This window comes from Martes martes, assembly GCF_963455335.1.
Source record: "Martes martes genome assembly, chromosome: 5".
In the NCBI taxonomy this organism is placed as follows: domain Eukaryota; kingdom Metazoa; phylum Chordata; class Mammalia; order Carnivora; family Mustelidae; genus Martes; species Martes martes.
This window is the reverse complement of record NC_137892.1, coordinates 104461456-104485475: the sequence shown is the minus strand read 5'-3', so window position 1 is coordinate 104485475 and position 24020 is coordinate 104461456. Positions and strand designations below refer to the sequence as shown.

General features: G+C 40.4%; 1 protein-coding gene across 1 annotated transcript in view; it reads left to right on the top strand.

Annotated features, from left to right (window-relative positions):
- The window catches only part of ATP6V0E1 (ATPase H+ transporting V0 subunit e1), a 29368-nt gene extending 7392 nt beyond the window's left edge, over positions 1–21976 (top strand). The window contains exons 3-4 of the mRNA XM_080803317.1: positions 14194–14323; positions 21478–21976. Of these exons, the coding sequence (XP_080659443.1) occupies positions 14194–14287 (94 nt within the window). The 3' untranslated portion in view covers positions 14288–14323; positions 21478–21976. The remainder of the gene's footprint in view (positions 1–14193; positions 14324–21477) is intronic.
- Positions 21977–24020: the final 2044 nt, after the last annotated feature.

The following is a 24020-nucleotide window of genomic DNA, read 5'->3' as shown; positions in this document are numbered from 1 at the left end:
GTTTACTCTGTTTTTTCTAGTTAGAAGGGTAACTTTCAGGTGATAACAGCTCAGCTTCCAGAGTGAAAATCAGACAGGTAGCATATGGAGAGAATTCTGCTAGCTGTGTTTAGCTTTACAGAGTAAAGGAGAAGTACATACATCATCAAGAATTTCGCATTTTTTTTTAAAGATTTTATTTATTTATTTAACAGAGAGAGAGAGAGAGAGAGAGAGGGAGATATCACAAGTAGGCAGAGAGGCAGGCAGAGAGAGAGGGGGAAGCAGGCTCCTTGTGGAGCAGAGAGCCTGATACGGGGCTTGATCCCAGGACCCTGAGACCATGACCTGAGCCAAAAGCAGAGGCTTTAACCCACTGAGCTAGCCAGGTGCCCCAAGAATTTTGCATTTTAATAAGGGTGATTGAGCTTCAGTCTGTTCCACTGAATATCCTGTAGAAATCCCAAGAAGGGAGCTCTTTTTCAGTCCAGGAGCCAAGGAGTGATCCTGTGATCGAAAAGTCCTTTGTTTTGATTTCTTTGAAGCTCTCTTCTGCCTGATAAGCAAGGTTGGTGGTAGGGTCTTAAAAATGGAAAATTACCACACAGAAGAATGACTGGAGATTAAGAAGATGGGGCAGAAACATTTTGTGACTTTCTGGTCCTCCACTTTCTTTGAAATTTGCTTAATTTTTGTAATATTTTCTTTAAGACAAACAAGAAACCTTTCCAGTCAGTCCCATGCTTCTTTTTTTCATCGTCAGGTGTAAAATGAATAACTGAACATGGCTAGAAACTATACCTCTGAGTCTTAGTGACTCAGTTGAGACGTATCTGTGAGCCTTTACCTCTCACTGTCTAGATTTTTTCCTTTGTCCCAGACATGCTGGTGACTTCGCTGTTGACAGTGGATTAGTACTGTCATCAGTGTATTAATAAGGATAGCACACAGTGTACCAACATTAAATGTTTTTGGAGGCCATCATATGGGGAAATGAGCTGTGTAGTATAGACTTTATGAAGTTTTTTTTTTTTTTTCTTTTGTTTCTTTTTCTTGAAACCTGATCATGTATCCTACTTAGCAAAATGTCTGCCTGGAACATGGGTGGATAAATTGAATTCAAATCCCAAATACTTCATTCCACAAAGGGATGAAATTCTGTCCCTTTGTAATAAATTTGAAATTCAAACAAAACTTCACTGTTTGGCATTAGTATTATTTTTTTTGAAAATACCTCTTGAAATAAATCACACCCAAACTGGATTTCCTAAGCAAAGTTACATTTTGAAATATATTCATGGCCTTTTAGATTGCCTTCAGTTTATGGCAGTTTTTTTCTCTGTCCAGTTTGTTCTGGTTTAAGATTAGATTCATGGGGCGTAACTTGTTTGAGCGCTGGAAAAAACCAGGATTTCTGCCAGTCCAACCAGTTTGTGCTAATAGTTCAGCAGAGGAATGTCTGAATATTATACATCTGGTTCCCTCTTTGAAGCACAGGGTCACTTTTGTTCCTTAACCATACAATCCTGTTAGTTACTGTTCCATACTTTGTTTTGGTCTTAGGTTAGTTTTTAATGTTGAATTATGATGCAGCTTACCCAGAGTTGGAAAACTTACATCTTCAGGGTAAATAAGAAATTTAGTGCAGTGTTGTGAAGGTACAGTTGCTTCTTGGAAAACATGTTTTATCTTTAGCACTTGACTAGTTGTGATACAGAGGAGGAAATAATGACCAAAAGGCAGGAGTCCTTGGTTCTTCTAAGGCTGAATGTATGTGGCCTGATTACATTGTAGTATGGTTTTGTGAATTTTAAATTGAGATGCTGTGTATGAAAACTTGGAACAGACAACAAGGAAAATATAAAGTAATACTATCATTGGTTTGTTAAAATAAATTATTTTAATTCAAGGAAGTATGAGTAACTTAGGAGCACAGTTTGCTTACGAGGCTATTGTAGCATGTATTTTACTGAGCCTTACTAGAGTTCATTCACTCAACATATTTATTTAGAGCCTACTTTGTGCCAAGCACTGGATATATAGCGGTGAATAAATAAGACAGACGTAGTCCCCTGCCCTCTTTAGTGAGGAGAGACAGATAGTAAACAAAGCCAGAAAAGCCTCAGTCACTTCCCGAAGTGGTTCCCTCATCTACTTATTACCATAGGCCCCTGTTCTGTGACCCTAGACGAGTCTTCCTCACTCACCTCTCCAGCCCCCTAGCTGCCCATTGAACAAGAACTACACAGCCTATAGGAACTTGGCCCCACTTATCCAAGAATGTGCAGATCTATAGCTGAGCCCAACCTTGCTTTGGTCCTGGCTCTAGAGCCAATTTGGGCACAAGACATGATCACTTCCCAAGATGTTCCACTTTGCTTTCCAACCAAGTAGCCACGAGCTGGTCAGTTTCAGGGATGCTCTTTATTATAGCTTTTTTTTTTTTTTTTTTTTAACTTTCTGCTTTGGAACTTTTAAAACCTGCTATATGCTCTTTACAAAACTTTGTCCCCTTGTCACTCACCTTCAAAAATTATCAACTCATGGCCAGTCCTGTTTATCACTGCACGCTTTCCTACTCTACCCTAGATTATTTTTGAGCTTATCTCTAATTATTTCAATATATATGTTTAAAAGATGATCATTCTTTTCCCATGTGTAACTACAATACATTATCACAGACAGGGAAAGTTTAATTCCTTTACATCATGAATATATTTAAATTGCCCTCATTGTCTGGTTACTTATTTTACAATATATTTGAATGAAGATGCTTATAAAGACCACACATTGCAGCTAGTGGATGTGCCTCCCAAGTCTCTCTTTATCAGTTTCTTCTCCATTTCTCTCTCTCTCTCTCTCTCTCTTTTTTTTTTTTCACATTTAGTAGGAAAAAACTGGGTTGTTTATCCCATAGTTCTTCAGGGAGTGGTCCTTGTTAGTTGCACACACCATGGTATTATTTAACGTATTCTTTGTTCTGTATTTCCTGTAAGTTGGTAGTCATCTAGGAGATAGATCACATTCAGGTTCAATTTTTTGGTTAAGTCTGTTTCATAAATGGTATAGATACTTTCATCAGGGAGTACATAATGTCTCATTTGTGTTGTTGGCATCATTGATGATATTATATGTCTGTAATTTGCTTATTCATTAGCTAGAATACGTCCATAAATACTTAGTTTTATATTGATGTCAAAAAGTTGAAGTCCTTCGTGTTTCTCTTTTAAGATAATTTGGCTATTCCAAAATAGCCATATACATTTTAGGATCATCCTGTCAGTTTCTATACTAAAAAATGCCTGTTGATTGTAGTTGGCATTGTGTGGAATCAATAGATCAATTTGGAGAGAACTGACATTTTAACAATACTGAGTGTTCTGATGCTGAACATGGTATATATTTCCATTTATTTAGATTTTATTTTTATTTCCTTCCTCCTCCTGAATGCTCTTTTTCTAACTTTTTTTTTTTTAAGATTTTATTTATTTATTTGACAGGCAGAGGTCACAAGTAGGCAGAGGCAGGCAGAGAGAGAGGGGGAAGCAGGCTCCCCACTGAGCAGAGAGCCCAATGCAGGGCTCGATCCCAGGACCCTGAGACCATGACCTGAGCCAAAGGCAGAGGCTTTAACCCACTGAGCCACCCAGGCCCCCCTCCTTTTTCTAACTTCCTATAGTGGAGACTTAGATAAATGATTTTAAACCTTTGTTCTTTTTTAAATGTAAGCAGTTAATGCAGTAAAATTCCTTCTAAGCATTGCTTTAGCCACAGCCTACAAATTTTGATGACACTGTATTCTTTATTAATTTTTAAATATTTGGGGCTTTTCTAGATACCTTGTCAGAAGGCAGACTCCTTAAGATTCCGGTCTTTTTTGCAACTGGGACTTGTCTTATGGCCCAGCATAATGGTTTATCATGATCATCATTTCAAGAGCACTTCAGAAGATTGTATATTTTGCAGTTGTTGAGTGTAACTGTGAGGTCGTGATGGTTCAGATCTTCTATATCTTTATTGAGTTTTTGGGTCACTTTTAGTGATTACTAAAAGAAGGTGTTAAAATCATCAGCTATTGTGGATTTTTAAAAAATTTTTTCCACATTTGTTTTATATGTTTTGAAGCTATATTATTAGGAGCATGAACATTTCTGTTTTCTCTTCCCAATGAATTGACATTTTTATCATTATAAAGTATCCCTGTTTATCCTTGGTAATATTATTTGAGTTGATTTTTTACTTTGTCTGATACTGATAATCATACCACCTTTCTTATCCTCATTATATCTGTCTTTATATATAGAAAGTGTCTTTTTGCAGACAGCATATAGCTCAGTCTTTTTCATCCATTCTGACAGCCTTTACCTTTTAATTGGATACTTCATATACAATTCCTGTATTTATTGACATAGCAAGGTTTGGGTTCACTATTTTGTTAATTGTTTTCTGTTTGTTTCATCTAGTTTTTTGCTCCTCTGTTCTTTATGCCTTATTTTTTTCTTTAAATTCAATTAATTAACATATGGTGTACTATTCATTTCAGAGGTAGAGTTCATTGATTCGTCAGACTTACATAACACCTAGTGCTCATTACATCATTTGCCCTGCTTTTATGCTTTATTTTACATTAATGGAATATTTTCAGTATTCTGTTTTAATTTTGCTAAGGGCTTTTTTGCTATACTTTTTAGTGTTGCTCTAGAGATTACAATATGCATTGTTAACTTTTCATAGAGTACTTAGAGTTGATGCTGAACCACTTCAGATAAAATACAACAACTCTGCAACAATATGATTCTATTTACTCCACATCATTTGTACTACGGTCATGATATATTTTGCATCGATGTATGTTCTAAAACACTGCAGTGTTACAGTTTTTACTTTAAAGAATCGTATTTTATAAAGAAATTAAAAGAAGTCTTCTCTATTTACCCACATGTTTACCCTTTGTAGAGTTCCTTATTTTTGTAGATTTGAGGTTCTGATATCCCCTTAGTCTGAGTTTTTATCTGATATCCCTTTAGTCTAAAGAACTTCCTGTAGTATTTGCTGTAGGACAGGTATGCTGATAACAAATTCACTCATCTTTTATGTACCTGAAAATTTCTTTTTTTCATGCTCATTTTTTGAAGGATAGTTGTTCTGGATATAGAATTTTGAGTTGACATTTTTTCCCCTTTTAGATGACTTTAAAGAAGCTCTTCCATTTTCTGGTCTCCATTGTTTCTGCTGAGAACTCAGCTGTAATCTGAATAATTGTTTCTTCTTATGCATTCTTTTTACTCTGGATGTTATCAAGATTTTTTTCTCTTTATCTTTGGTTTTAGCAATTTGGCTATGATGTGTGTAGGTGTAGTTTTTAATTTTTTTTAAGATTTTATTTATTTACTTGAGAAAGAGAAAGAGCGCATGCATGAGAGGGGAGTGGGAGAGGGAGAAGCGGGCTCCCTGCTGGCTCAATCCCAGGACTCCAGGATCATGACCTGAGTGGAAGGCAGTCGCTTAACCAACTGAGCCACCCAGGCGCCCTGTAGGTGTAGTTTTAAGATTATTCTGATTGGAGTTTGCTGAGCTATATGAATCTGTAAGTTAGTTTTCCATCAGTTTCAGCATATGTGTCTTCTATTTCTTTCTGCTGTATTCTTTTTCTCCTGAGACTCCAGTTGCACCTATGTTTGATTTTTTTCCTCTTATTTCTTCAGATTACATAGTTATTGATCTGTCTTTAGGTTCACTATTTCTTCTGCTATCTCCAGTCTGCTGGTAAGCCCTATCCAGAGTTTTAGTTTGTATATTATACTTTTTAGTTCTAGACTCTCCATTTGGTTCTTTTTTGTAGCTTTAATTTATGTTCTGACATTCCTGATCTGGTCATTCTTATAGCTAGTTTTTCTTTCAGGCTTTAAACATATTTATAATAGCTGCTATAAAATCATTATCTTTTTTTTTTTTTTTAAAGATTTTATTTTTATTTATTTGAGAGAGAGAGAGGGAGTAAGAGAGAGCATGAGAGGGGATGTCAGAGGGAAAAGCATACTCCCTGCTGAGCTGGGAGGCTGATGCGGGACTTGATCTCGGACTCCGGGATTGTGACCTGAGCCGAAGGCAGTGGCTTAACCAACTGAGCCACCCAGGCGCCCTCATTGAATTTTAATGACAATATCTGTATTATTTTGGAATGGTGTGGAATTCTGTTGATTCCTTTGTTTTTGATTATTAATTATGTTTCTTGTTTTGGGGGGGCATGACTATTGTTTACTAAATATTGGATATGGTAAATGACAGGGACCCTGGATTCTGCTTACTCCTCTGAGAATGGTTAAATTTTCTTGTAACAGTTAAATTATTAATTGATCACCTTAAGCTTGTGGAGCGTTGGTTTTATACTTTGTTGGGACAAGATCTATATCACTTTTACCCCTAGATTAGAATGAATTCTCCATTAAAGTGTGCCCCTTCTGGTTCTGGGATTTTGTGGAAAATCTGAGGTGTTTACCAAGTCCTTCTAACTTCAGACTCTAAATACTCTTTCTTCTGGTGGTAGGCAGCAGCTGAAATTTCCCCTCCATTCTTTCAGACTTCTGGGTGTTTTTCACAGTCCTTGGCATTTTCCTAGAGCATGCACAGTTGAGGGATCAGCCAAGGGTTAAGGGAAATTTATACAGACTTTGGGGGTCCCCTTTGTGGTACCTTCCTTTTTTGAGATTTCCCTTTTTTATTTCTAAGAAATAGAAATATTTTTTAGCATTTCTGGCAGCTCTGAACTTCATCTTTTGATACCTAAGTCAGGAAGACTGCAGCTTTTTGCTTGAGTTTCAATTATCTTGCCCCACACATGGGACTGGACAGTGTTTTCAAGAGAAGTGCTGTATAAAGGTATTGGCGTAGCTTGCTTTCTTGCTTGCTTTCTTTCTTTCTCTCCCTTTTTCTCTTTCTCTTTCTTTCCTTCTTTCTGAGAGTGCACGCGTGCAATCTTGCACAAGCAATGGGACAGGGGAGATGGGAGAGAGAATCTTCAGCAGTGGAGCCCCACACCGGGCTCAATCTCATGACCCTGAGATCATGACCTGAGTTGAAATCAAGAGTCAGACACTTAACAAATTGAGCCACTCAGGTTCCCTGGTGTGATTTCCTGAAGGATGGAATCCCATACAGTTTCTACCTGCTTTTGGGCATTCTCTTGTACCATCAAATAGTTATTTTTCATATCTTGTTCAGAGTTTATAATCACTGTCTACAGGATGAGTATGATATAAGCTACTCTGCTTTACCAGAGCAGAACTTCACCACTTGCCTTTTTTTGTTTTCAGGCTTATATTTTTCATTTCTGTGGGTGTTCTTTTGTGCTTTTACAGTTTTGATATCCCTCCCTCCTTCCCCATTCTCCCTGTACATTTTACAATCTTAGTTCGTGAAACATAGTAGACAGCTTATCTGTCGTCCGTGTCTGATCATTCTAGTATCTGAAGCCCGTGCAGTTCCGTATCAGCTCTTTGCTCTCTTTGGTCCCTCTCATTCATGGTGCCACATGCATTTAACAGTATTTCATTACCGTCTTTTCATTTTCCGTATAATTCCATGTGTATGACTTTTTTGAGGCCTGCTATGAAAGTGGGCTTCTCCAGAAAAGATTAACATTGCTTCTGCCAAGTGCCAAAGGCCATCACCAGTGTGGGATCAAATTAAGTAAAATTCTTTGTTACATGATTTTTTTTTAAACCACATAGAATGAATTTGAGTTACAGACTTTCATTAAGGTTAATTTTCAGTGGCAGTGTTCTTCTCCTTCCTTCTTGATGCTTATATTTGAGACCGTTGGTTTTCCTGTCATTCTTTTTCAGGGGTTCTATCTCATTTACCCACACCTTGAGATACAGCCCCTTGGCACTGAGCATTGTGGGGATGGGATGTGAAACTTGTATTAGATTCTCTACCTTAAGTGGGCCCTGGGCTTTGTCTGCCGTGTCCCATGCCCTGGGAAATCTGAAAGTAAAAGCTCAAGTTCATGTGGTTTAGTCTGTGCTGTGAAGGTGTGGAAAGCAGCCTATAATCACTTTGTTTTCCTCTCTGGGTACTTGCCTTCACTCGGTTTTTTGGTCTGAGGACTGCTTACATGTCTGTCATGGGTATGTTAAAAATAGCTGGATATCTTGACTGTTTATAGTGGGAGAGAAATCTAGGTACCTGGCCCAGCATATATCATCATCTGCTATATGGAAAAGTGTACTTTTCTTACTTTGACTTTCTGCTCTTTTCCTTTATAATTTGGGAGATAAGGGCATTGTTACAGCCTTCGAACTGGAAGGCCTGGTATAGAAAGTATGGAGAAAAGGAATGATATTCCAAGTGTAGAGTTGGCAAAAATGGGGCATATTCCTGTGGTAGTGAAAGGGCCCTCATAGAGATAGTGTTGGGATAAGGTTAATATAGTTGGTGCCTTCTCATCGGAAGCTTGGGGCCCTTTTCTAAGCTCCTGTGGCTGTGGCAGAATTCAGTTCCTTTGAATTGGTTGTTGGACTAAGGTCCGTTTTCCTTGCTGGCTATTAGTTGGTGACTGCTCTCAGCTCCTAGAGGTCACATTCTTTTCCATGTGGCCCTTGCATCTTCAAAGCCAACAATAGAGCATCTCCTTTGTGTCAAATCTTTCTCATCCTGTAATAATCTGGGTCCAGTTACAAGATAGAAACCACACAGTAGGTTAAACAGGAGAAGTTTAACATGATTCCTGTTCACTAGGAAGAAAAACTGTAAGATAGAAGGAAATTCTCTGTGGTACTCTAGGGCTGAGGGAGAGTATCCAAGGAAAGACAATCTTGGAAGGGAATCAGGCCTTGTTGAAGAAACTGTGGTTCTGCCCACTAGATAGCAGAGAATTTCATTGGTTCGGCCAGGCTGGAGTGGGTTTGGAGTTGGTGGGCAAACAGTAGGCCACCCTCGGGAGTACAGGCAAGAGAGCGGGCAGGCTGTGGCGTGGGTGCGATTCCCTGTGTCAGTGCGAGTGGGAGGCCTGCAGAGCATCCAGGCGGGCCATGCAAGGGCTCTGGTTTCCCCGTCAGGAGGACTGCAGAAAGGTTATTTCCAGGCTGAGGCTGCCAGCTCAAAGCGTGACTGTGTTTCAGCCCCGAGTCTCTGCAGGCTCCACGGAATAGGCACACACTGATTCCATCGTCTTCCAGCCCATGCCCGCCGTGTCCCTTCAGCTCCCTCTACTGAGAAAGTTGAACGTTGTGTTCACTGTAAAGGAGAGAAAGGAATTTAGTTGCTTATTCCAGAACACATATTAAAGGCTGTGTTCAGAACTGATTGGCATTAAATGCTTAAATGATACACACACTCCTAAGGTCTTTCATCAGGGAGAGCCCCCCATCTCTTTTAAGAGTTCACCCAATTAGGGCAGGTCCACTCGGGGTAATTTTCCTTAAAGCCAGCAGTACAGTCTAACACAGTCTAATCTTGGGAGTGACTGTCCCATCATACTCACTGTCCTGGGGTTAGACAGGGTGGGTATACGAGGGGATGGGAATCTTGGGGGAATATCTTAGAATTCTGCCTATCACAGAGGGCTGGGGGTGGAGAGGAGATGGAGATGAGATGACTCATTGTTACATGAGAAACTCCTTTGTAAAGTAAATAGGTTATATTTCAGTCTGTGGGTGTGTCAGAGAAGAAGAAGGAATAACTAGTATTTATTGAACATCCAGTTGTCAGCTAGTTTCATGTATTACCTGTTTAATTCTTTTTTTTTTTTTTAAGATTTTATTTATTTATTTGACAGAGAGAGAGATCACAAGTAGGCAGGGAGGCAGGCAGAGAGAGAGGAGGAAGCAGGCTCTCCACAGAGCAGAGAGCCCGATGCGGGGCTCGATCCCAGGACCCTGGGATCATGACCCGAGCTGAAGGCAGAGGCTTTAACCCACTGAGCCACCCAGGCGCCCCTACCTGTTTAATTCTTAACATCTTGAAATAGAGGTTATTGTCTTCATCTTACAAAAGGGAAAGCTGAGGCTCAGTTTATAAGGTCACTTGCTTGGAGTCACTCCACTAATATTCGGGTAGCTGGAATTAAAATGCATTCTTGTCTAATATTGAATCTCATATTTTTTTTCCTGCCTCTCTTACAGTAATAACAAAAGCTTTCATTTTTAAAATTCAATTCATTTAAACTAAAACAAAATTACACAATTCATTCATCTCACCCATCCACAACACCCCACCTCTGGCAACCACCAATCTGTTTTCTGTTACCTATGAGCTTGTTTTTTTAGATTAAAAAAACATGTAAGAGAGATCATACAGTATTTATCTTTCTCTGACTTATTTCACTTAGCATAATGCCCTCGAAGTCCATTCATGTCCCAACTAGCAAGATCCACATTCTTTTTTATGGCTGAATAATATTCCATTGTATATATTTACTATAATCTCTTTATTCATCCATCCATTCATCCATTGGTAAAGCCTGTATTATTTAGTCATGTCTAATAACACTGCTGCCCTTGAAAGAATTGGTGTTGTTTGATTAGGGTGAGGGGATATGACTGAGGTCATCTCAGTGGAGATAAAGCAAGTTGCTCTCCTGCATCTTTGCTCTTTCTTCAAGAGCCCACTGATAGAGGTCATTCCTATCCTGGTCCTTGCTGGAGGGGCAGTGGATCAGAAGAGAAGTCCTAGTTGGACTTAACCCATTCCAACAAGGAAGCCTAGCAGTTATGCACTTGATCTGTGCATCAGGAGGAAGTAACCATTCCTTTGTTCCCTACTCTCATATCTGAGTGTGGAACCAAAAACAACAACAACAACAACAAAGCAAGATTTGAGAGGTCTGGATATAGCCTTTTCAGTGGGGAGGGCATATTTTGTGTTTGGAGAATTCTAATAAGCAAGAGCTGAGCTCGTGGTAAGTGAGCAGGGAGTGTTTGTAGCATGAATGCTCCCATGCATATGGTATTTAAAGCACAATCTGCTGCTAACCTTGCCTTGTCTCTCACAAGCTCATGAGCCCCTTGAGGGTTGGCCCCTTAACCAGTTAATCTTTGCATTGGTAAGTGGTTGTGGAATTAATTAGGAGCTCCGGGGCTGCTGGATTTGTTTTGCCCTTTATATGCTGTGGGAGCAGCCTGATGTAGTGGGACTCAGGAGTTCTGGGTTCCTCTTCCAGCTTTATCTCTGATTCACTGTGGGGTATTAAGCTCCCTAGCACTTAGTTTCTTCCTCATTAAAATGAGGAACATGGACTTGACCTCTGGTCCCTTCCAGCCCTGCAGTTCTCTGAAATATGTTACCACACCATAGCTGCCTCAGTAGTTTGAATAATTTCAGGTGGTTGGTTATTCGGCCGGCCTTCAGGTTATGGAGACATGTGGAACAGTTTGGGCAAGTGTGAAGGGTACACTTAGTTCTCTTTCCTTGGACACATGAAGTAATAGATTCACTGGAATAGGATCGCTTCCTCCACCCACTTCCATCAATTCAGAGTGGATTTTTTTCTCCTTCCAGTTTTCCACCGTGTTTATCAGCTTTAAAGGGAAATTTTAAGTCAGGCGGTAGTCAGAAGGGCAGGCACAGAGCTCAGCTGGTGAGAGGGGGAAAATTCCTCCATGAAATTACAAGTGAACTGACCTGGGCTTTTTCCCAAGGAATTTTCATGAACTGTAGTTTGTTGGTTTGGTTTGGTTTTGAAGTGAGATGTTTTGCTTGATTTGAAACATTAAAGTAGTATGTAAAATTCAATTTTAGAAAGTTTCTGAATCCTGATCGGAACAAGCAAAGTGGTCTTTGCTCTTGATTTAGGATCTTTTTTTCTTTACCTCAGGTAACAGAGGCTTATGATGGACTTCATCAACAATCAGCAGATGGATTCTTGGTTTCCTTAACTCCCGACAGATTAGATTTAGCTAAATGGATGCCTTCTGAACTGTTGTCCATGAAAAAATATTTCAGAAGATAACTTTTGTAAGGGGGAACGTTAGTCTAACCTGATTTCTGGTTCAGGAGCTCCTACCTCTTACTTAGTATTATGACCACAGGCCAGCCATTCAATCTGTCTCTGCCTCGGTTTCCTTAATTGTATTGTGGGAAAATTAAAAGAAGGATTATATGCGAAGGATAGCATCTGTATTTTTTTAAAACTCCCTGGGTGTTTATAATGAACAGCCAGGATTGTGAAGCCCTGCTATACAACATGATACAAAGTGCTGGGAGATGGTGCTTTTATCCCATTCTGTACATTTTTCGATGAAAAAAAGAGATCAGTTTAGGTTCCAGCATAATTTTTATCTAGTACTTTTAAGCGTTGGCCAGTTATTTCAGTCTCTTACGAAAGGATGAACGACTGTTTTTACAGTCAGCCTCTATTGCCTGCTGGGATTGGGGAAGTCCTGGGTCTGTGTGGAATTTTCCATGACTCTTAGCTCCGCACCATTAGTGTTCACTGCAGTCACAGAGCTTTTCAGTGTGTCTGCCTGTGCTATCCTCTTTCTTTGTTTCACAGTGTCAGATAGATGTGACCTCAACTACAAGTCTCGGTATTCTGTTTGTGTTTAATTTTCTCGTTCTGAGGTCAGATCAGAGCATCTCATCTGAATTAGCTTTTGGTTTATAAAGTGAATCAGCCCAGGCTATCTGTTTTGGCCTGATTTCCTCAGGTGTCATGTTTCCTGTCTCAAAACCACCTTCTCTGGGGTGGGGCGGGAAGGCGGGTACATTTGTTTCTGTAGGTGCAAGCCTCGGGTGGGGTGCTGGCAGGTTCTCCAGCAGTCTGGTCATTGGCGATTAGCATCGGCTTTTTGATCCTTTGATTGGAAGAGTTCTAAAGATGACAGCAACTGGAAGAAAAGAGATGTAACCAGGTAACAGCCTGGCTAGGTTTGGCTGGTTACCCTCATATAGGGAAATTTAAAGTGCTAAAATTTTAGGAGACTCCTGTAGCAATTCTCTCTCCTTTTTCCTTGGAAAGCTGTGGTGCAGAGAGGATAGCTGCATCAGATTATATTACTAAAGTCTCCTCTCCCAGATCAGTCGATGGAGGCTGGGCTTGTTTACCATACCCTCCCCCTGGCAAAATGAGAGACATTCTCCAATCGCTTCATATATATTACAGAGGAATGAAAGTCAGCGTGTATTCTGCTTCATTCTGGTCTCTGCTCAAATATTACCTCCTTGGAGAGGCCTTCCCTGACTACCGTCATCACTCTCTAGTCTTTCATCCTACTTCATTTCCTTCCTGACATTATGTTATGTAAGCTTTGTGAAGGTGACATTTCATTTTCTCCCTTGTATGCCTGGGGCCTGGAACCTAGTAGGTGCTCATTAAATATTTGTTTAATAAGTAAGACATGGGGTGGTTTGAATGGCGAGATATTTTTGTATTATCTTCCTTTTGTCTTAGCTCAGTGATTCTCAAGCTTCGCTGGATACAAGTATCCCTGGATCAGACATAAAACCATTTATTCAGAACTTTGCAAGCTGTAGAAGAAAATTTTGAAGGCAATTTGTGTACCTTTTTCACTTTTAACCTTGAGGTAGTATGTAACACCACTGTAATTCCTCCATAATGAATCTGTATAGTACAGAGGAATGCGTTGTTGCTTGGATTCTCAAGTAAGCTGGGGGAATTAAATACCCATTTGGTTCAGCTCCACTGGGGCCAAAAGATGTGTTACATATTTTAGTGGTGATGGTGATTAGAGAAGGGGAGCTCAAGTGTTACAGCCTCATTGAAAGATGGTGGGCTGAAATTTAACCTTGGCTCTCTCAGTAAAAATGGGTGTGTCCTATCGATTGTGGGTCTTAGCATTTGGAGAATGGGTAAAGTAACACCCATTCTTTCTAAGCTTGGAAGTTGTGATGATGCTAAATTGAAATTAGGTAAAGATATTCTGAGGTAAAGATCTTACTGGAATGCAGGAAATCTTGGCTACATGGAATTAAGATAATGAGAGAAAAGACAACTATGATGAAGTCTCACTGCTTTGTCACTGTGTCTTGAAATGAAGGCGGGGTGTGCTCTTTGAGACGTGGGGTGTAAGATGTGCTCTCACTAGCACCACGTGTTTTATGAACTTAGTGTTTAGAAGGTTTGGTCTGAGCAGAAAAGATTTAAATTTTACTAAAGCATTCGTTTTCATCCTAATTAAAAATGGTCCTGTTCCGACATGAGTTCACCACTTTCTGTTGTTGTTTTTCCTCCCCCCCACCCCATCATTTTTTTAGTTGGCTGATTGCAATTCTGGCCCAACTCAACCCTCTCTTTGGACCACAGTTGAAAAATGAAACCATCTGGTACCTCAAGTATCATTGGCCTTAAGGAGGAGGACCTGCTCGCCAGTGCTCCATCATTGAGGTGACTAATACCCTTGACCTTTCACATCAGTGTTGTCTGTCACTCTGGCAGCTAGAGGTTGCCTTGACTTTTCCTCAGAAAACTACAGCCATTTTAACAGTTGGCAAGGGCAGCCTGGTGAAAGTAAACATCTGAAGAACAGAAATAAATTTGGGACTTAGGCCATTCACTTTACCGAAAGATTTATTCATAAGAGTCTTTTCAATTCTGCTGTTACCCAGCCATTTAAGTAAAGTTTGCATGTAATCTTTTAGATACAGGAGCGTGACTATTTATATTTTATATTGTAGGACTCTTTAAGTTGCTGACAGTTTTAAATTAAGGGCATTTCTGAATGCTTTGAATAGAGAGACAGGTGCTCTTTGAAAGCTGGAGTTAAAATTGTAAGTTTTATTTGGTTCAGAAGATCAGAGAAGTGAGGAGTGGTATAGTGGAAAGATTTACTCACTGGCCGAGAGCCAGAAAACCTGTCGTTTAGTTTGTTCCTCTTCATTATTTTGATAAATGGAAGTCAGCCCTCACTGCTTGCCTAGATCCTGGTTCCGCTTTTTTGGCAGGAGTCTTTTCTTAGGTGGTACCGTGAACTTGTATCAAGAGACACATGGTGTCTGACTCTCCTGTCTTTCATGATGCTATGATGATCAGTGGCTTCAGGTAACAACAGCCTGGTCCCTCTGATGGCAAAGTTTTCTGCCAACGTGTTATCTGGGGATTTTATCCATTGATTATCTTAGCCTAAAGTAAACATTTCAGTAGAAAGTACTAAATGGTGATTTTGTAGTTCCACTGTTATATCTACATTTGATTGGATGAGACGTTTCTATAAAGATGAATTTATCCTCATTCTGGGGCTATTCAGTAACCTTGAAATATAGATCATACATGAAAAGTAGTATACATATTTCATTCTTTTCAGAAATTTCAGGGTAAGATGTTAGTGCCCAAGTTACTTCCAGGGTATCCAGAGAGGTTTTCTTTTCTTCCCTTTTGAATTTTAATCAGTTACATTTATTACCCTTTTAATGTTCAGTTGTTCTTCTTTGGCCTGCAGGAGCCTGTCTAGACTGGCTTCTGTGTCCTTTTGATGTTAGTCTTTGGTAGTTTCCTTACTTACTGGCAACGTAAAGATGTCCCAGATGCGTGTTTCCTGTCCCGGATTTGGAATCAGCTGTTCCTCAGATTGCTTTCTAAATTTCCCACTGAAAAGATCCCTGGTTCACTAATCGGCCCTCAAGCCCGTCTGGTTCCTTTCAGTGGGAAAGGGATTTAAAAACCAAGATCTGATTGTCAGGTGCATCCATTTCTGCTGGGGTGTTGTTGCTTAAGCCTTTACAGTGGACAGAGCCAGGAAGTATGTTCTTCTAAGAAGAAAATAATAATGAGTTCATGTTAGTACCTTTTTTTTTTTAAGGTTTTATGTGTTTATTTGACAGAGAGGGCAAGAGCACAAGCAGGGGGAGTGGCAGGCAGAGGGAGCAGCAGGCAGAGGGAGAGGGAAAAGCAGGCTCCCAGCTGAGCAGAGAGCCTGATGAGGGAGCCGAAGACAGATGCTTAACTGACTGAGCCACGCAGATGCCCCTCATGTTAGTACTTCCAATTCCTATTTAACATTTCATGGTTTTTACTTCTTTGGGTTTTATACTTGAATATCATTCACATATACTGAAAATCTTGGCTCATAAGTAATTTACTTATTTTCATTATCCTGCAATACATACAGTTTCAAACTAACACCAGAATAGCTACTAACTCTAAGTTTATCAAGTGCAGTTTAGAATTTCTTTGCTGCTTTATTTGTCCTTAAAACAAATAAGGAAAAAGATGTTGTTTTCTGAGGTCACTTGAAATAATTATTTCCTCTCATCATTATCAATTTGATATATAATCAGATTGTTTTATTTTGTGTTCAATTCGTAGTAATTTTTTTATTTGCTACTGTTTTTGAATATGTAAAACCTATTCCAAAGTCAAAATTTTAAACAAGATACATTCAGAGAGGTCTGTCCTTCCTGTGTTTCATTTTGCCAAGATAAGCAAATACATACATACATACATATAAATCTATATGTGTATGTATATAGACATGCATGTTTATATCCCCTACACACAGCTATTACAGAAGAGATATCATATTATATATGCTATTCTGTACCTTGGGTTTTTTTCACTGAAAAATATATCTTAGAGATTGCTTTTATCAGTGTATAGAGATATTCCTCAATTCTTTTTATAGCCATTGATGTACTTTGGGATTGTTTCTAGTCTTTTGTTGTTATTGATGAAGGCACAGTATCATCCTAAACGTATGACATTTTATATTTTTGCTGATCTTTGGATTAGATTCTGTGAAAATTGAATCAGGTTTAAAGGTATAAATGCTTTTTCTAGCTATTACCACATCCCTTCTATAGAGATTATACCATTTTTACATTTCCACCAACAATATATGAGAGTGCCTGTTTCCTCACAGCCTGGATTTTTGCCAGTCTGTTAGGTAAGTAATCAAGTTTGTTTTTGGTTTTGTTTTTTCCCCTTTGAATTCTGTCTTTGCCCAAAGGGGAATGTATATATATATAGTATTTCCTGATTTATAAGATTTTTTTAACCTTTTTTTCATCAAGTTCTCCTGTTTGTTATCTTTCCTTTTAATTACAGTGGATATTAGGTCGGGATGTTGATTGGGGTTTCAGGCAGAGACCTTCAGGCCTCAATGCTTCCAGCCTTTCACTTAATTTCTCTGAGCCTCATTTCCTTCCCTTGTAATAAAAGAGAATTGGGCCCTTTGGGTCTGAAGAACAGTACGAGTGGGGATCTGAAGGTTCCGTTTGTCCGTTTTCAATCTCAAGTTAACGTGATTGACAAATTCCTTGTTTGCATTCTGGTTCCCAGCACAAGCCAGGGCTGCTCGGAACCCTTGTATTAAATGGTTCCTTTACAAGCAGATGCCAGGAGGCAGGAGAGCATAACCAGGAGGACCCTGACTAGAAACGTCGTGTCACATTTATTCTGCATTTGAGGTCGTGATTATGGTAGTACCGTAACTGTAGGCCTTGGAGTTAGCGCATGAAGAGATCTAATCTTTGCCTAACGTAGAAGCAGACAACTCCTGTGACAAGACTTTACTTTTCTTTGTGGTAAATCAAAAGGCTGAGCTCAATTCCCTTTTGAACTTCGTGCTTTGATACAACAGTGGGTTGATAAAGGAGTCCAGAAACCAGATCTAGGCCTGTCTTCCCCTGGTAAGGAAAAGCTCTTGATTTTGTGCATGATAGAGGCCAAATATTGGAAAGAAGGAGGCGTAGGCCAGACGTGGTATTTAGCAGAGGAAAATGAGGAACAGTCATGAAAGCTTTAGAATAATTTTGTGTGGATGGAATTGACTTGATTTCAATAGCCCAGGTAAGCACCTAGCTGATCTTTCGCTACTTTAATCACTTTAATTGCCACAATTTTCTTTCATGTGTTGGTGATGATAGGCAGAGTTACAGCACATTATGAAAATGAAATCTTGTGGGTACTTCTAAGAACAGTGCTCATTCCCTCTCTGCCCCCTGCTAGCCTTGTCTGCCTCTCCTAGATTCCTAAGATGCTTCCGGAACTGTCACATAAAGATTGCTGTTTTTGTCATGGCCCATTTTCCTGCAGCCTTGGGGATGCGATGCTAGTGTGAAACCTCCTTGGAGTGGATTTGGCTTCTGCCCCAGCAGCCTTTAAGTTAGGTGGTTTACCACATCATTGTAATATTGTAGATGAGTTTATATGGCTTACTGTCGTCCTAAAGGGCAGACATTCTATTTTATTACAGAGTCTGGACAGTAGAGGAATAAAGTATATTGGTAATTAGGCCCCTGGCCAGGGGGAGCTGTTTTTCTATGCATTCCAAAAACAGTTGAGTGTTCATGAGGTCCGTGGTACCGAGTAGGGATTTTGGTGAAGGCGTGGGCTCTGAAGAGGTTCGTTATCTGTTGAGAGGTTGAAATGAAACCGTATTTGCGAAAAGTTAAACGGTGCAAGGTGTTTTGTGGTTAAAAAGTATATCTTTTACTCTGCTCTCTCTGACCGGATATGCTGCTGCCACTTCAAACTGTCGTATCTGTTTCAATTCCTGAGGTTACAGATTTCGCTGTCATTTAGAGTCAGAACCTGTTCAATCACCTCTTTCTCCTCTTCCTTGAATCCAGTGGATCCTGTTAATGGCTGTTATGTCTGCTCCTCCTCCCTGTTCCTCCTTTGGGCACCTGAAGTTCTGAGCCAGATCATTGTGGCTCCGGGTTATTACAGTGGCTCTTCATCAGGCCCCCCTTTCTGCAGTCACCATGTCTACAAAACACCACCTTGTTTGTCTTCTTGATGCAGCACTTCCTGAAAGAGACCATTGCTTGCCCCAGAAGCTTTCAGTAGTTCTCTGTAGGCTGCTACAGGGTGGTGGTGGTTGTTGTTTTCAAACTTGAAGTCCCTGAGTTTAGTGGGTACCTGACCCTTGGGATGTTCTGTAACATGTAGGAAGCACAGCTTTTGTTGGGTTCGCCAAAGTCCCCGTGAGCCACAGAAGGTAAGAATGACTAACCGCAGGTTATGTCCAGCTTCCTAAGTTGGTGGTCAAGGCCTTCCTAGTTGCCTTCAAACCACTTTTGCAGCCTTTCTTTCACTACTTTGCTCGGAGACCTGTTGGTTCCAGCCCTGCCATTTCCATGTTCTTGACCTAATGAATTTTGCTTAGCCTTTCCTGTCTCTCACTGCCCTATTAATTTAGAAGGTAGATAAGTAAACACACTCTTCTGCAGACATTCTCTTTGCTCTGCAGACCTTCTCTTTGCTCTCTTGCCTTCATTCACCCGTTCTGTCAATTCTTTCTGATGTTTTCTCTGAGTGTACAGCTTGCAAATCCTTGTACTTTACTGGCCACTTGTTTCAAAGTGATTTCCTTTCTCTGTCGATGTATTTAGCTCTCCAGTTTTTGCCTTTAATTTTGTGCATTGCCTTGACTTGTTAAATACACAGACCTTTCGTTTGCTTAAATGTTTCTTGTAGTTAATCTATAATAAACATGTATCTTACACAGAATTATAAAGAAGGAATTGTTTTGTGAATTTATCTAAAATGAAAAAATACAGATAAAAATGAAACCTTTTCTTTGATTAAAAAAATATATTCACTCATCCTCCCCTGAACAGATTTGCTGGTTCTGCCCTTCATATTTTTATGTTGTCTTCATTCTCCCATTGTATCTGAAAGTAGCCTTAATGATTTCCTTATTTTATAAAATGAGAACACGGACCCTTTGGTTGAGTTCCTCTCCACCCACCCCCAAACGGCTATTTCATGTCAAGAGAGACAATTAGAATACGGGCTTCTTTAATTCACTCCCAGATCAAACCACAGGTCCATGCTATTTAACATAACACTGACTCACATTTATCTCAAACTGGTATCACTGAGCTTAAGTGAAAATTTTTCTGATTCTTTGTGGTATTCCAAAGGTGAAGACTTAGTTTTCCCTTCTGTGTCCAAAAAGGTCTAAACTGTGAGGAGGTCTGATCTGTGTGTATCATAAAAAAATTAACACAAAAAACATCTGTATTCACCGCTTCAGTATTCTTAAGTTAAATTTATTATCTGCCTGGAACTCAGGTCTGTGCAGATGGATTGTTCTGCTGGCCTAAGGAGGAGAAGAGGAAATGATCATTAGATTAAAGATTTTATGAGCCCATGAGGCCACAAGAAACCAGTAGCTCTGGTAATTGACCCTCCCTGGCCCGATATGGTTATTTTCCTAGTATATTGTAAAAACAGTCCTCTGATTGTATCTTGAGTCGAATGTATTTTAGTGGGTCCAGCAGTCTGGTGCTTTCCATATTGAGGGTGATTGGACTGCCCCAGCTGGTTCCAGTAAGACTTACCACCCATCTTGTGTTTGGTTTGGGGCATTATGGACCCCAGGCCTTGGGAAACCCATCATTTTACCACACTGCCCTGTGGATTTCCCGGTTGTGCTAACTGATTGGGAAAATCTCAAAGGCCCATCAGATCTACTACGTACTATTTGACCTTCAGTCTTGTCAGACATGCCTGCCTATAAACCACATCTCTTCCCAGTTTAACTAGCTCCTTGCCCACCTGCACCTAACCCTCAACATTCTGGCAAATTGTGTGTCATAAATAGCTTGTCATCGTTGTCTTTTTTTTTTTTTTTTTTAGATTTTATTTGTTTGAGAGAGAGCACGAACATTAGGGAAGGGGCAGAGGGAGGAGCAGACTCCCCGCTGAGCAGGGAACCTGATGCAGGGCTCCATCTGTGCACCCCAGGATCATGACCCAAGCTAAAGGCAGACACTTAACCTACTGAGCCACCCAGGAACTGTGTAACTGGCTTGTTTTCTTTTCTGCCAGTTCAGGTTTTGTGTAGAAATTTCCTTTGAAAGCCACTGTTCACTGGATTTTTATATTCTCTTTATTGGCTTTTAATTTTGAAAGTAGCATATGTGGCTTTGTTTATATAGTCCTTTATTTTATCTTTTTTAAAGATTTATTTATCTATTTATTTATTTATTTATTTGACAGCTAGAGAGAGCACAAGCAGGGGGAGTGGCAGGAAGAGGGAGAAGGAGAAGCAGACTCCCTGCTGAGCTTGGAGCCTGATGTAGAGCTCCATGCCAGGACCCTGGGATTATGACCTGAGCCGAAGGCTGACGCTTAACTGACTGAGCCACCCAGGTGCCCCTATCTAGTTCTTTAAAATAAGTTTTATATAAAGGAGTCTATGCGACCAGTGCTGTCAGTTTGATGTGTGAAGATTCCTATTTTCAATGTTTCCTAGCTGTAAGAGGATAGGGGCAAATACAGATTCTTGAAGTGAACTCGATGGATTCCAGTAGGATCAGTCTGAGTCCACTCCCTGCTTTCCATGACACAGTCAAACTGTGACTCATGATTCTCGGTTCGGTAATGTCTTTGGTAATCAGACCTGTCGTCATAGCCCTGCAAAACCTGCCCAAACTGGGACATACTTGAGCTCACTTTTCAGTCAAGTATTTATTGAGCACCTATATATATTTTTGAATTATTGGCCTGATTGACTTTCCTTGATGTTACTAACCTTTTGCCCTCTTAAGGATGGCATCAGGATCAGTTACTAGAACGGCTTTGTTTTGCAGGTCACGAAGAGAATTCCTCTAGATGCAAAGTCAACTCCAAACCCAGACCACCTTCTTTGACTCGCCTCTTTCGGCCATCAGCTGCCTTAAATACTCACACCACATTTGAATATCTTACTCTACAATGCAGTATTTTTTCCTGTCACCTTTTTTACATTTTGACAAATTATGTGCCTACTTAAACCTAAACTGTGCTGACTCTCTACAGCATTCATGCACTTTTCTGAGCTAGAAGGTGCTGTTCTTCTGGGAAATACATTGCTCTCTCCTGGGAACCTGTGAATTCGAAGACGACTCCTGCCTGGTCACAGCAAGGGACTCAGCGAAGTGTTTATAACTGTCACAAGACAGAATCCAGAGGGGCAGTCAGTGGGAGAGCAGAGAGCATGTTCAGAGGCAATATCTGTTCCAACAGAATTACACCAAAGTATATTTTCAGGATGACTTTCTTATTTCTGCCATCTACTGGAATAAATTATTTTTCTGCTTTCTGTGGAAATCTGGTTTCAGTGTTTATTAAGTTCATTTTTGTAAGCTTTTATCTCTTGATGCCTTTTTTAAAAAATGATTTTGTTGCTCAAACTGAGGTTGGAAATATAAACCTGGTCATGTAGTCTGACATACCTGAAGAGACTGGTGAGTGCTTTTCTTAGTCATTAGTAATCATTTGAGTGCTTGCTGTAGCCAAGGCACTGGAGGAATCAAAGGTGTGGGAATTGTGGTCCCTGCAAGTTCAAGAGCTGATACACAATCTGGAGAGGTAAGGTTGGTCTACATTGACCTGTAATCCGAGGCCGTGTTAGCCTGTTGTCCATAAAACAGTGGTTATGATGGTGAACAGCGAAAGGGTCGGTACCCAGCAGAGGCACAGGTGGAAATGGCCTTCCTTGTACCGTCACACCCTCACAGATAGGACTGGAGAAAAACAGGACGGATTAAAAAGCCTGGGATGGGGCAGTAATTCTGTGTTTTTGTAGCAGCCATCTGAATAATTCACTAATTTGGGGACTTTATTAGCTTTAAGAAATTAAAAATTTAAATGGATCTAAATTTTCACCAGCCCATGGCTTTTTGACTGCCAGCCAAGCCAAGAATGGATTTCCTGTTTTGCAGTTTGTGCTTTTCTATTCCTCCCAAACAGTCTGAATGCGTTGCTTTGCTGTTCTTGTAACAGAAGAGTTTCAAGTTGAGATGGCTGTCCTGTTTTCATTTCTTTCTTTTCATTCTTTACTTTGATTTTGAACTTCGAATTTTCTTGAGAGGCAACTCCATACTTTACATTTCCAGCAAAAGGGTCTCTTTAGCTAATTTCATGGGATCCTTCAAACACTGAAGATCTGGCACTGGAGGGACATTAGTGGCAAACACAAGCTAACCCCGTGGTTTCTAGATAAGGAATCTGAGCCCAGAGAGAGAGATTGCGTTCCTAGTTCAGTGCAGCTGGTCAGATACAGACCAGGGAGTGGGATCCATGTTTCTTAATTTCCCCGCTAGAGCCCTTCTTCCTTGCCACCCTGCCTTTCCCAGAGTTGCAGCCAACTTTGGCTTTCGGGTATTAGGGAAGACTTCGGCCAGGCTGTTGCCCTTCAAAGCAGTTCACTTGACATTATTATTTGTCATCGAAGAAAGCAGTGCTGGTGGTTACTATGGGTACAGAAAAGGATGCTGCAGTCTCTGAACCCTAACCGTGGGGGAAGTGTGACTCCATTGCAGCTATATACCCAGATTCTTCGAGTCAGGTCCTGCCTCCCATTATCACCGGCGGTCAGCCTAAAGCCTTCCAATGCCACTGCACTGCTTTCTGGCGTTGCACCATGGTTTTGAAGCTGAGCCTTGTGATGTCTCTAATGTAGCGGCGCTTCCTTTGAGTGTTGCTTTCGCCTGTCTTGAGTTCAGCATACGGCATTAGCTGATAGGGAGCCTGCATTGTTTCAGCACTGCGGGGCTTAGCTGTGGCGTGCTCATGGCAGTGATGGAAGACGGCGGTCCTGATCGTGGTTTGGCACAGTTCCAATTTAATGGCGTAGTTGAAAGCAGAGGTCATGACCCTAGCTGATCCGAGTCCCTGAGTCCTGCCTTACTCTGTCACTTTGTATTGATCCATTTTTGTACTTCCCATTTGCTCTCAATTAGACATTTTGGGAAGTCAACTGGATTACATTGCTTTTTGCATTTGGACTTCCCACTTGGTGGGATCCCGTTCCTACGGACACAAGTCAGGAAGATCAGTGTGTTGGCTGCATTAGTAACAGTGAGAAACACAAGGATGTGAGCACTGAAGGGGCTGATTCTGTGCCAGGGAGGTTTTGATCGTCCCCCAGAGGGGAACACCCTGCTCAGTAAGCCTTCTAGGGAAATAAAAGGCCCTAATTGCAGCTCAGGCCTGAACCTGGAGGTTTCTCTCCAAACCCTAGTGGGACTTATAGCTAGTGAGGACCCTAATGGCCTCAGCATAAAGCCTATGAAGAAAAAAGCTTATTTCCTAGCCAAGTTGGAGATGAAAGACTTCTCAGAAAAATTGATCACAAGCCCCTAACAGCCAG